Source organism: Zonotrichia albicollis, chromosome 2, assembly GCF_047830755.1.
Source record: "Zonotrichia albicollis isolate bZonAlb1 chromosome 2, bZonAlb1.hap1, whole genome shotgun sequence".
Lineage (NCBI taxonomy): Eukaryota > Metazoa > Chordata > Aves > Passeriformes > Passerellidae > Zonotrichia > Zonotrichia albicollis.
The window spans coordinates 109074955-109087784 of NC_133820.1; the positions used below are offsets into that span (position 1 = coordinate 109074955).

Here is a 12830-nt window from a genome sequence, read left to right on the forward strand (position 1 = left end):
GAAGTTATTGAAAGGCTTGTAACATGAGAGATGTCAAATCACAGCCTAAGTCCCTACCCAAGTCACAGAATTTTAAAGCCTTCAGTTAATGTAAACAATCAGATATGAAATTTCACAGAATTCCACTGCAGGAATCACACCAGTTGTAAAGCCCAGCATTTGCTTTTATATCTTTAATCTAAATCAACAGCCACAAAAGAAAATCATTGTAATATATATCCTTAAGCTCTAAAATGTGGATGACTGCAGTTAATACCAGTTGTCAATAACTTGTACTATCAGCAGGCATTTTATATTAAGGTTTTGTTTCTTCCTTAAATCACCTTTTTTTGCAGAACTGATAAATATTTCAGTTGTTCCTTTTTGGAAAGTCGTTGATACTGGTGGTATGCTCCAGGAATTCTGTCCCAGTTATAAAGTCTCCCTCCATTTTACTAGCCTTGTCACCTGTGTAAAGCAACTAAGAAAGAAAGACAGTGAAGGGGGCTCTGGTACTCCAAGTAGATTGATAATATCCAAGTTTCTTTTTCATTAGACTGAGGAGCTCTGCTCGATTTACTTTCTCAGTGGGAAGTTCATGGGTGAGAACAATTAACTGAGGCTGGATCTATACCAGATGGATCTCCTAGGTATGACTAAGCATCTTAGAGGCATAAAAATTTGACATCTGCTCCTATTAGTAAGAGAGCAAGCCATGCCTGTTGATGAAACTTAAAGGGATACTTTGGAATCACTGGAGTCACCTAGATACATGGAGTAATAATCAGAAACTGGGCAGTATCTAATCTTTAAAAAAATTTTTTCTACTGTCTTTAGAAGTACTTAGCTGTGGTTACATTAAATTGCTTCTAACTTCCCTTGCCATCTGAAAGAATCTCTTCTACAAATATTTAAAGGGGCTTTACATCTAGCATATAACTGGCAATTCAGTTTTACTTTGTCCTAATGGCATTGTGTCATTTACTACCACTGAATTGAAAAGATGTCATGATGCAATAAGATGGTATTTAACAAATTCAAGTTAATTGCCTTTAAAGAGCATATGAGAACTTTTTGGTTTTTTTATCTATAAACTGTAAACAGGTATTTCTATTATATTTTCACTGACCTAAGCTTGTTTCCACTGAAACTTTGGGGTGCATTACTATCAAATGCAGAGATATCAGACTCAGGCCAGAAACAAAAACTCCTGAAAAATCCCATCTTAGGCTATTAATTACATAAATGGAAGAATCAATGAGTACCAGTCAGAAATCTGAAAGATCCCCAGTTAAAGTAAACAACATGAGCCTACCCTACATTAATTTGTAAAGCTCTTCAGTTTTTAAAACTAACCAAGCCGTGTTTCTATTCCAAAACAAAGGCAGCCAGCATATATCCTTTAGGAAACTGTAAATGTTCACTTTTCTACAATTTGGAAAACAGCTGAGGTTAAACTTAACTTTCAAGTTTAGTTCACACTGCTGCTCTTTTTTTCTACATAAGGACAGTTTTGAACACAGGAAGAAGACTTGAAATAATTATTGTTTGCTGTTCCACATCAATTGCCATTGAAAATTCTGGCTTAGATGCTGTCCAGTGCTCAAACGCACGGGTGTGAATCTATGAATAATCAAAATCTTTCACAAGATGAACTAATATTCTGCATGTGTAGCATGTGTGCATTTCTACTGCACTTGGTCAGTGAGGACCCACTAGACAGAAAACCCATGAATCTTACCAGAAAGCTCCTGTCTTTCGCATTGTGTATTCAACTTTTTAACCCAAAGAAAAAATCCAGCAATAAGCTCCTAGCTGTAGAAATCTACATCTTCTTTCCTTATCTATCCTGACAAACATGTCCCATAGCTGCTACTAAGTACTATATGAAGTGACACACTCTTCATTAATTGGATTATTTTTACCTCTTTGTGTCAGTTTGTCTAAGCCCAAATGTTTCTTCCACCTACTGCATATCCACACTGACCAATGTTTGGCTAATTCTTGATTGCAGTTCACAGTTGCATAGAAGGAAATTTCAAAACAGAAGAAAGCCTCAAGCTCTTTTAGTTCCAGTTCCCTTTTCAAAATTGTTAGGTACAAATTAAATGTCAACATATTATAGACTCTTTGTAACTAATTAAAATGGGGGCAGATAATGGTGTGATTCATTATTGTCTAGTTGTAGTTACACATTAACATGATTTTATTGTTGTCAAAGGAGCTACAACCATCACCTAATCGAAAAAGAAAAAAAAAAAGCGACACAGTTGAAATAGTTTACACATAGGGATATGAATTCTGGGGAAGAGAATGACAAAAAGTCACTGTATTAAGACATAATCATCATAATAATACATTGTTATCACCCCTTCCTCACTATTTGCTGCTTCGCATATCTGTTCAGCCATGTGCTAAATTCAAAGGAAATCCAAGTCTTACAGCACCAAGGTCAAAAAAATGAATTTGTAGTGTCTAGGTCCAAAAATGCCCTGAGGCCTGACTGGAATGTTCTAGTCATTAGCAGTTAGAAAATATGATCAGTTAAATACAAATGACATATTGCTCTAAGCTCATGGCCTAAATCACTAGCTGAGAAATCACATTCATGTACATGAACTGAGATTGCTTTTCTTTCTTTTTTTTAATATAAATTACTGTGAAGATAACTTCCCTAAAGAGTAATATATTAAAAAAAGAAAAACAGAACTATGCTTCTAAATTCTCATAAAAATGGCAAGGAGAGTTGAACTACGTTTGCACTAGACTAAATGAGTACATTATTCTCACCCAATCTTCACCATCAGCCTCAATTTCTGACTGTCTGGATACAAGACATTTGCTCCAAAGCAATTCTATTTCCCTCATATTATCTTTTACAGGATCCATGACAGCTAGATTGCTGAAAAAACAGGCTTCCCTACCTTGGCCAGGTCTGCAGTTTCAGCTGTGACCACTTGAGGAATTACAGTGGCAGCAGTTTGTCTGAGTTCTGACATGAAATACAATGTCAGCTAGAACTTTGTTGTGAATTTTCATAATGGCCTTTCCTCTTCAATGAAGACAAAAGGATTTTCAAAACATGTTTACTATATTTCAAAAAAGAAATATTAATTTTTTTAAACCAAGTAAAATTTCAAGCAGCTGAGAAAGGACAGAAATAAAACATGTTCACAAGAAACAGGTACAAACAACTCTTCCTACAGACCCATTACATCTGTTCTCTGCTTCTATAATTCCTTAATTTCAATTAATTGTGTCACAGGAAATTTTACAGTGTCCTCTACTCTTACATAATTTCTCCTTCCAGTATTGCAATCCTGCTAGAGTCTTCCCCTACCTCCACCTTTCTCCATTCTGAGATTCTGTCCCTTTTCTTGCTTCTCCTACAAGTTCTGAAGACGTGCTCCTCAGCAAGCTCAGCTGCTTACCAGGGGAGTCCTGTCCTTTGAAAGTTTGAGACAAGTCTCTTCTTTTTTAAGGAATGTAATTGCATATGTGTGTACATAACTTTGATGTCACATCTCTTTGACAGACTAGAGAGACACACTGGTGAAAATGTTATTCACAGAAGACAACAGAAATGCGATTAAAACTTTGGACTGGGGTTGTTGCCCAAATCTGGAAATATCTGATATTATTTTCAGTGGATAGAATGTGTGCTTCTTTTTAATCAGAGATGAAAAGAACAGTACTCTGCTTTCAAGTTTAAAGGGTCCACTTACCTTTCAACACCCCCAGTTCTTCATCTCTGTGTTCTGTGACCTCTTGGTCATCAAAAGACCAAAAACCAGATACAACTGGAGCTGGGACACCCAGTTCACAGCACTCTACTTTGCTGACTACATGGACCCAGTGTTCACACATGGACCTGCTCCAGCTGAAATCAACAGAAGGCTTTTCATGGACTTCAAAGGTTTTTGAAGTCTAAAGCCTTATAAGGCTCAGCTGTGGGAGAGATCAAAAAATGAAGATTCTTGGTGTAAACTCCTGGGCAAGGAGTTTTAACGCAAGGTTTACATTTGCTAGGCACCAGCTACTAAATATCAATACAGATGTGTCTGTCTTCTGTAGGATGCTGCTGATACTCAGTCATTATTCCTACTTTCAATCTCTAAAGACATGAATGCTAAATTATACCACTCTCTTTTTCTGTTTACAAAAGTTGGCTATGTACTCCAATCCAGCTAGCTGGACAGAGTAAAAACTCACATAGAATGGCCAGTGGAGATGCAGGTCAGGATGTGAAGAACAATTTCTATTGGTAAACACAAATTCAGCACTCACTCTTAAGAAGATGCCCTTCACAAAATGACAAAGGATGAGCATCTGGAAAACCAGTCTGCTTTTCAAGTTGTCTCAGAAATCTAACATTTTGGAGTTTTTTCCCTTACACAACACTCACTAAATCAAACACATTTTAATTAGGTTCAGACCACTTGTTCATCACAGAGACAACCCATATTCAGACAACAAATAATGCTTTAATAATAGTTTTAATTTGAACACTACCCATCTGAAAAACCTCTTGCTCAGTATTAAGTGACTATATCTTCCAATGGAAAAAGATCTACATTTCAGAACTGACAGCGTTTTCCTTTGAGAAGTTTTCTAATGCTTTTCAAAAGCAGCATTTCCTCCCCCTCACCAACATGACTGTGACATTTAAACTACTCTTTGCCAATATTTTCCCTATCTAAAATGTCTGCTTTAAAACCTATTAGTAATTAGTATTGGGTTTATTGCACCTGGTATCCAGCACATTTACCAAATTAACAGCAATTTTAATTTTACAAACATAAGCATAAAGAAATTGTTTTCTTAATATATAAGAATACACAAGTAAACATGAGAAAACTATCTTGGCAACTCCTATTGTTCAGTACAATTCCTCACCGTCCACTTACATTTTCATACAGTTCACTTAATTTGCATTTAAACTTACACTTGAGACACAGACAAGTATTTTAATTTAGGAAAGCAATAAGCAAGTCTGAGTAATCAAAGCCTCTAGAAAACAATGACCAGGCCATGTAAACCCCTGCATTCACATCAACTATGCAAGCATCCACTGAGGGCAAAGAGATTTGGGTCTGGTTGTGAGAAAGTGAAAACTCCCACTTAGGGAGGTTCATACCAGACCAGGTTACAACAGCAAGGACTAACTATGGCTCAATTGCACAATACAGTGAATAATGCAACTGTTTTAACTAGCTGCAACCATTGTTATTCAAAACAAACCTTTCATTTTCACAGACCCAAGATTCTGTTGGATCTGTGCACCTTTTGTTCACGACTGCAGATCTTGATAATCAGGGCACACCAAATGCCAGAATAATTATCCAGATCATATGCCATATGAACATCAAAAACAGGAGAAGGATTGGGCCTCTAATGAGTTTTGAGAAAAAAAAAGTAATGACAAATGCTACAATTTGTCTGTGGAAATAAATTAGGAGCAGTGTGCTTTGCAAGACACATGAAAGTCAGAATTACTTAACACAAGGGCTATTTTTGGAAAGGAGATGAGTACTGAAACAGCAACAAAAGCAGATGGCACACATCCTCACATTTAGAAAAGGTTGTGAACATGTCCCAGGAGAACTAAGCAAACTCAGTGCCTGGGCAGCCTGTCCATTGGAACTGAAACATTCTGGGAATAAGACACCACATATCTCACTACAGAAGTACCACATATCTTTTCAAAAGATTTAATAAAAACAATTTATAGTTTCAGAATTATTTGAGACAGTTACAATAAATGGTTTCTTCATGATTTCCAGCTTCTCTACAGCAGAGCACAGAGAGACACAAGCATCCTGGACTTTCAGCCTGGCCATCACTTTCCCAGCTGGGACCCATTGCAGATTATTGCAGGTGCAGTCACTTCAGAGTTACAGGCAATTTGAAGGCAGATGTACTGGCACTGAGACAACCAGCTTCCTGACTTGTAGGTGAAATCTGGTATTGCTTATCTAGAGGTAATCAGTTGCACATTATTTGCTTGCAGATATAAAATCTGAGAACCTTTTATTACTCAAAGAATTGCCTGTTTTTCTTCAAAAACTTTAGTTGTCCTGAAAGGCAAGAGTCCTTCTACAACACTAAAAACAACCTCCTACCACCATATAGTTATCAGTCATTCAATATAACAAACTTCTAAGGCCTAACTCTTCCCTTTTACAGCTACTAAACACTATGCAACATATGGCTCTATTAGCTTAAAACAATATTTTTCCATACTTTCAAAAACAATTTTGAGTTAGCCTTGGCTCATCTAGCTTAGTACTAATTCCTAAGTACTAAATCATAGTATATTACTATTAGATTTACACTAAATCACATTTACAAGAGGTAATTTCTCTCTAGTTTCCTTCCATATATCACAAAACTGGCTTACCACTTGAAGGATGTCTATGTTGTATCAAAATTTTCAGCTACAATTCATCCACTTTACAAGTAAGTCAACATGAACACAGCACCTCTGTGACCAAGGTCACCCATGGTGTTGCCTGTATGTTTCTAATCAGTGCCCATTTTAATGAGTTTAAACAATCTCTCATGAGCCTGTTCAAGCAGCAATCACAATGCTGGATCACACAACATGTATACACTTCCATGTACCTGGACTTTCCCCTGATGCATAAAGAAATGGATTTGCTAAGATTCAATTTAATGCTGAGGATTACCCCCTCAAAAAAATTTAAAACTATTGTGAGCTGTACCAATATCTAAAAGGATGAAAAAAAACTGATTTAGCTTTGATTAGCATTGTAGTTTTAATGCACTGACAATCATAAATGGTCATATATGAACTCATGCAAGAAAATCTAAATCATGAAAATTAATTTAGAAGCAAGTAACAGGCAGGCATTATATCCTTAAAATGGATATCAGTAAACAGTATTTAGCAGGCATTATATCCTTAAAATGTAGCCAATCCTGTTCTATGTTCTAGTCACTCCTCCACACCTAGAGTGCTAGGTCCAGTATTGGGCCCCCCATTGCATGGAAAGAGATGGACTTAGTCGAGGGAGCTGAGAAAAGGAATAGTCATATCTCTCACATAAGAAGAGGCTAAAAGAATTGGGAAGGTTTAGTGTGGAATAGAAAAGCCTCATTGATAGTTTCTCATCAATGTTTGTAAGTATCTGATGGGAGAGAGTAAAGAAAATTAAGCCAGACACTTCTCAGTGAAGCCCAGTAACAGCACAAGAGGTGATGGACACATGTGAAATATGGGAATCTTAAACTGAACATGAGAAAACACCTTTTTTGTTACTGCAAGGGTGGGTAAATGCTAGAACAAGTGGCCAGGAGGTGCTGTTCAGCCTCAGCATACACTCTGTGAGCATATGGCTGTAACCTCTGACACCACACCACAACCACAGGCAATTTTACTGGCAACCACTCCAAATTCCTAGGACATGTTCTACCACCCTCTCAGCTTTTGACCCAGTAAACAAGACTGACCAGTCCTGTGTCTTGGGTAAATTATCAAGTTGCACATATTATGCAGGAAGACACTTGAGCTTGAGAGGTCTACAACAGATCCCAGCTAAGACAAAGATCAACAAGTCCACAGTTCAAAGTAAAGTTTGCTCACTATAACATTTTTAGCCTAAGTAGTTACAGTGACGTTCAAGGTCTTATTCACAAAGAAAATTTTAATCATGCCAGTTTTAAAACATGTCTCAGATGGCTGGCAACAGAGATTAAAATCCCAATTGTTTTTTCACTCAACTTGAAAACAAAACATAAAAAGGTCACTGCCATGCCTGGTCCCCCAAAACAAAAGTTCATCCACAACTAATATCACAAATGGGAAAGGCTACACCCACAGATAGCAATGCAAGGAGTTTAGTCTCACTCCAGTAAAATAGACAGGATATGCAGAAAAGTTCTACCAAAACTAATCTGAGAGTTCAGGCCTCTTGTCCAGCTGGCTGTATGAGGTCCTGGTTTATACCCATACCCTTTAAAAAAAAAAACAAAAAATTTGTGCAGTAACTGATCTCATCTTCATGGGGCTTTATCTATTGTGATAAATGACTATAAAACTAGACTCACAAACTTTGAATACATCAAATTAAAATTTGTACCTTTCTCCTGGAGATCAACTAAAACACTCAGACAGAAAGTGCCTTAATAAGAAAATGTTGAGGAAAGAATATGCCCAATGACATCACTGTACAACTTCTGTCCCAAAAATAGTATGCCTTTTTCCACACAGGATTCAGAGTCTTGATGTTTCTTATGGAGCCAGACACCTTAGTCCTTCCTCTCATTTCAGACTAGAGGAGGAGTTTCCCTGCCCATCCTATAAGGGCACCATACTAAGACCCAGGCAGAGTCTTTTAGATAACAGCCAAAAGCACACAATGCTGATTATGATATAGGACTTCAAGGATCAAATTTACACCTTCTCCTAAGCAGGCCATTTGATGGTAAAGCTCCAGCTTACTGGAAGAGCATTCCTGCCATCCTCCCCTGTTCAGGTGTTTTAGTGAGAAAAAGAAGCACAGCACTAGGAACTCTGCTTTATCAAGGCAGTGACCCAAGAGCATGAACAGGCTCCAGTGAATGCTCCAATTACTCCCTCATACATGTTTTGCAGCAGTCAAAACCCAAACGGTCAACACCCAAAAGGTTTAAAATAAGTACTCTGAACATAAGGCTAAAGAGATGAGCTCTCTTTGCCCTTACTCTTTCTGGTTACAGGTCAATGAATGCTTCACTCTGTCCAGGGGCCTGAGTTACACAGTTGGGATCAAAATGCTTTCTCTCATCTGCAAAATTTCAGAGCAAGCTAAAGCCCACTACTGAACACATTCCAGTAAGACAGAAGTGATATGTTGAAGTCTCTTCATTTAGTGATTAAACATAATTCTCTACTGTGGATGAGCATGTAATCAATACGTTTTTATATAAAAGAAGAATCCACTATGACCCCTCCTGATTATAATTTTTTGTTTGATTGCTTAGGATGAAAGGCCTTTGTGTAGCATGCTCACTGTGAAAGATCATGGCGTGGAAATAGGCCCTAGATATAAAAGACACACATTTCATTGGCTCTAGGACCCATGTGGTGCATAACTCTCATGTATCCTTTGGTACATGTATCCTTTGGTACAACCTCTACCTGAAACTTCCCAACACCACCAGAACTGGAAAACCCCCCAGCCATGGAGATTTTATAGGAATAAGCAGGCATCTGTGTCCCTCCAACAAGTATTCTGAAGATCAAAGATTTTTGATTTAGGTGACCAATTCTTCTTCGAGCCCAAATCAATAGTCCACATAGAATAAAAAAATATATTATTTGACCTATGCCTCAGTTCAAATAATTTCTACTGACATTGTCTACTGACAATGCACACTTAAAATAGGCTTAGAATTGCTTCCCAAGTGTAAATTAATAAATAGGCTTTTTAGAAAGAATACCTCTCTTGAAACTTTAAAAAATAAGAACAGTAAAGAAAAATGGGTGAAACTTCTCTGGGGGGGATCAATTAAAATCCCTTGTGAACATTTAAAAGTTGGAAAAACATTAGCTGCCATTCAAACAACAGCCAGAAGGTGTAGAATTAACCCAGACTTCCTATTCATACTACCCGATTCTCTTTAAAAAGTTGTTAGTAATGTGATTTTAGTACCATAAACTATGTGAAATCAAGTCTCTGTGAAGTTTTGGGGACATCATCTCTTGCACAGCATGTCCAGCTGCTGTCCCCCTGACCCCCACCACTGAGGCTGCATCTAAAGCAGGGCTGAGAAATGAGTGGGTCAGTCTTTCAATTCTTACCTAACTGGGAGACACTAGAGTTCCTTCCTGCTCTGACTGGGAAGAGCTAGTGTTTAGTTTGCTTCAAAGGTTGAATCAGATTACAAGATAAGTGGACATCTGAAATGAAAAGAACTCCAGAAATTGCTACCAGTTGAGATGAAAAGGGGAGGGGAATGGCCAGAAGGAGGGAGCAGAGAAAGGAATGGAACATCATGCCCTTTAGCCCACATGGAATTACCTGACCCAAACTTGCACATCCTACACTGTTTTATCAGTCTCCTGTGAGAACACTGGATGCCTGATGTACTTTAAAACTCTCCTCCTTTTCCTCATTATAAGACAATGGAGAGCTTAACTTTTATAAACGAGAGCATTTTATCTTCCAAACATTACAGTCGTTTCATGTCTAACAGGAGTTTAATCCGTAGTAATTAAGATAAATTACCACGTGCTTTAGCAGGTTGGGGTTAAAACTCTGAGATTTTCAATTGATTACAAAAAAACAGCCAGTTATCAAGTCCTAACTGAGTAATTCCCTACTTATTTTACTCTAGCTAATTAAAATGTAATCACGATTGTGTGCAGTGTGCATTCTGTCAGCAGTTTTACGTTGGAAAAGAAATCTTGCCAAGAAAACATACAAAAAAGAAAAAACAAGAAAAAAAACCGTTTCGCTGTGAAATTGGCTTGATCTAAACTGCCTCTTTAGCCACTGAAACTGTAAAACAAGTAACTTACAACCGCTTGACAACGCAATAAAAAACACTGACCGCTCTCCGGGATAATGAGCTATATTAATGGGTATGCTCCTGTCAGGCCATCCCGGGATGCACGGAGCGCTGACAGCGGCCAGGCCAGGGCAGGGCCACCCCTTCTCCGCTCGGCTCGGGTCGCAAGCCCGGTGCCTTCAACCCAAACCCGGCTGCAGGCAGCCAACCAACTCCCTGCTGCCTTTACACCGCACACTCCGCTCTCCTTTAACATTCCCTCTGTTTTTGTCTTTTTAAATCGGTTTATGCTTAAATATCTCTGAGACCTGCCTTTGGTGCCAACACCTTTGCCCCGAACGTAACTTCACCCAAGGCACTCGTCCGGACGTTCCCGGTTCCTGAGGGACAGGCACGCCGGGGTGAGCGAGCGGCGCGTCCCCAAGGGCCGAGGGGGTTTCCTCCGCACAGAGCTGCCCTGCCTTTCCGCAAAGGGCTGCGGCTCTGGGGACGGAGAACGGCTCAGAGCTCGGGAGGGCTTCCGTCATTTGGATGAATTCGAGGAGGTTTAATATTTGCGCAGTGAAGAACAGGTGGGGAAAGGGAAAGGTGCGTGTGTAACTAGAAGAGGGGGAAGGACGGGCAGACACCCGCTGCTCTTGCACTAGCCCCGCACTGCTTCCAGCTTTCATTTTAAGCCCCGCAGGTATCCCGCCACTTCAATTCCATTTCTCCCACTTTATCCCTATTCGTCCCGTTAGCCAAAGATGTGCCTCTCTGTCCCAGGGGAAAAAAAAAAACAAAAAAACACAAAAACCAAAAACCACCACAGCGTTACCCCCACCTTCACCTTCCAGGAGGTCAGAGCCAAGTATTACACGTTCACGATTATCGCTCTTAAAGAACAGGCTCAAACTTTCCCACCGGACTGGGGAAGCGAGCCACCTGCGGCGGCCGGCTGGCGCACCGGCGCGCAGGCAGGCGGAGCCCACGGGATCGCCGCCCGCCCTCGGCAGGAGAGCGCACCGCCGGCCCGGGAGCTCCGCGTCGCGCCCGCCCCGGACACCACCGAAGACAGCGGCCGGGAGCGCCGGGCACCAGCCAGGAGCCAGGGCAGAGCGTGCCCGGTGCCCCAGGACCCGCCAGGCGGGGAGCCCGGCCGGCACCCACAGGCACCGACGGGGCTCGGCGCTGCCGCGGGGCCGTGCCCACCTGCCCGGCGCCTCCAGGTGCTGCCCGTCCCCTGGGGCTGCCGTCCCCAAGTTCGCCAAGCCCCAGCCCCGACTCCGGCTGTCCTTTCCGCCCGCGCCCCGGGGGACACCCGCTCTCCGGACGGTGGCAGAGGCTCCCTGCGCCGTGCCATGCCCCTACCTGGAAATGCTTGAAGAAGGCGGAGATGCGGGTGATCTGGAGGCTCAGGCACCTGGAGGTGCATCTGGCGGCGGCGAAAGCCTCGTCCTGCCTTCGGGCGGCGGCGGCGGCCCCCGGCCCGTCGGGGCTGCCGCAGGCGGCCGTCACCCAGAGGAGCAGGGCGAGGGACACGCCGGGCGCCCTCCGCACCATCGCTCCGCGGGAGAGGAGGGCAGAGGGGCGGCCGGGGGGCGCGGGGGGCTGCGGGCGCCGGGGTGAGTTGGCTGCCGCTCGCTGGGCTGGTGCCGGGCTGCGCCGGGGACGGACACCTCCGCGCCGCAGAAACTACACAAGAAAGTTCAATCATTCAACTCCCCTCACCCCCGTCCTCCCTCCCGCCCGCCCCGGCGCACGGCCCTCCCCCGGCGGCAGCGGGCGGGCCGATGCCGGCAGAGCCGCGCCATTGGCTGCGCCAAGCTCCGGCAGCGGCGGGCGGGCCCGGCCGTGCCCGCGGGCAGCTCCGTGCGACCGAGCCTGCCCGCCCTCGCTGCCTCCCTGCCGCCCGCACGCCGCCACCTGCGGACACTGGCGGCCGCGGAGCGGCACGACGTGTCCCCACACACAGGCGTGGGGATGGCTGGGCGCCAGGGAACACCCTGGTTAAGTCTCTTTTCAAAAATTGATTTTTAAAAGAAGAAATAAAAGGACAGGGAAGCAAGAACGGAGGGAAATCACTTTTTGAAACTCGGTGTTTCTTGCAGAGTAACGCTGCTGTGAGCGCTCGTCCCAAGGTGAAACACATAGTTTCCTCTGAAGAGTTATTTCAAAATGAAAATCTACAAGTCATTAGTGCAAATATCTCTGTGTAATAGGTGCAAAGATTAAAACAGCACCTTGAGCTGTAAAATGGCCCCCATGCAGTAAATATCAGCCTAACATCCTTTCCCTCTTGCCGTCGGCTCCGGGGCCGGAGCGTGTGCCGCAGGATGTAGCACCGAGGTTGCCTA

General features: G+C 42.3%; 1 protein-coding gene across 1 annotated transcript in view; it reads right to left on the reverse strand.

The window, feature by feature from the left end:
* ANOS1 (anosmin 1) overlaps positions 1-12247 on the reverse strand; it is a 135296-nt gene extending 123049 nt beyond the window's left edge. Inside the window, exon 1 of the mRNA XM_005487543.4 lies at positions 11845-12247. Within this exon, the coding sequence (XP_005487600.1) occupies positions 11845-12036 (192 nt within the window). The 5' untranslated portion in view covers positions 12037-12247. The remainder of the gene's footprint in view (positions 1-11844) is intronic.
* Between the last annotated feature and the right edge of the window lie 583 nt (positions 12248-12830).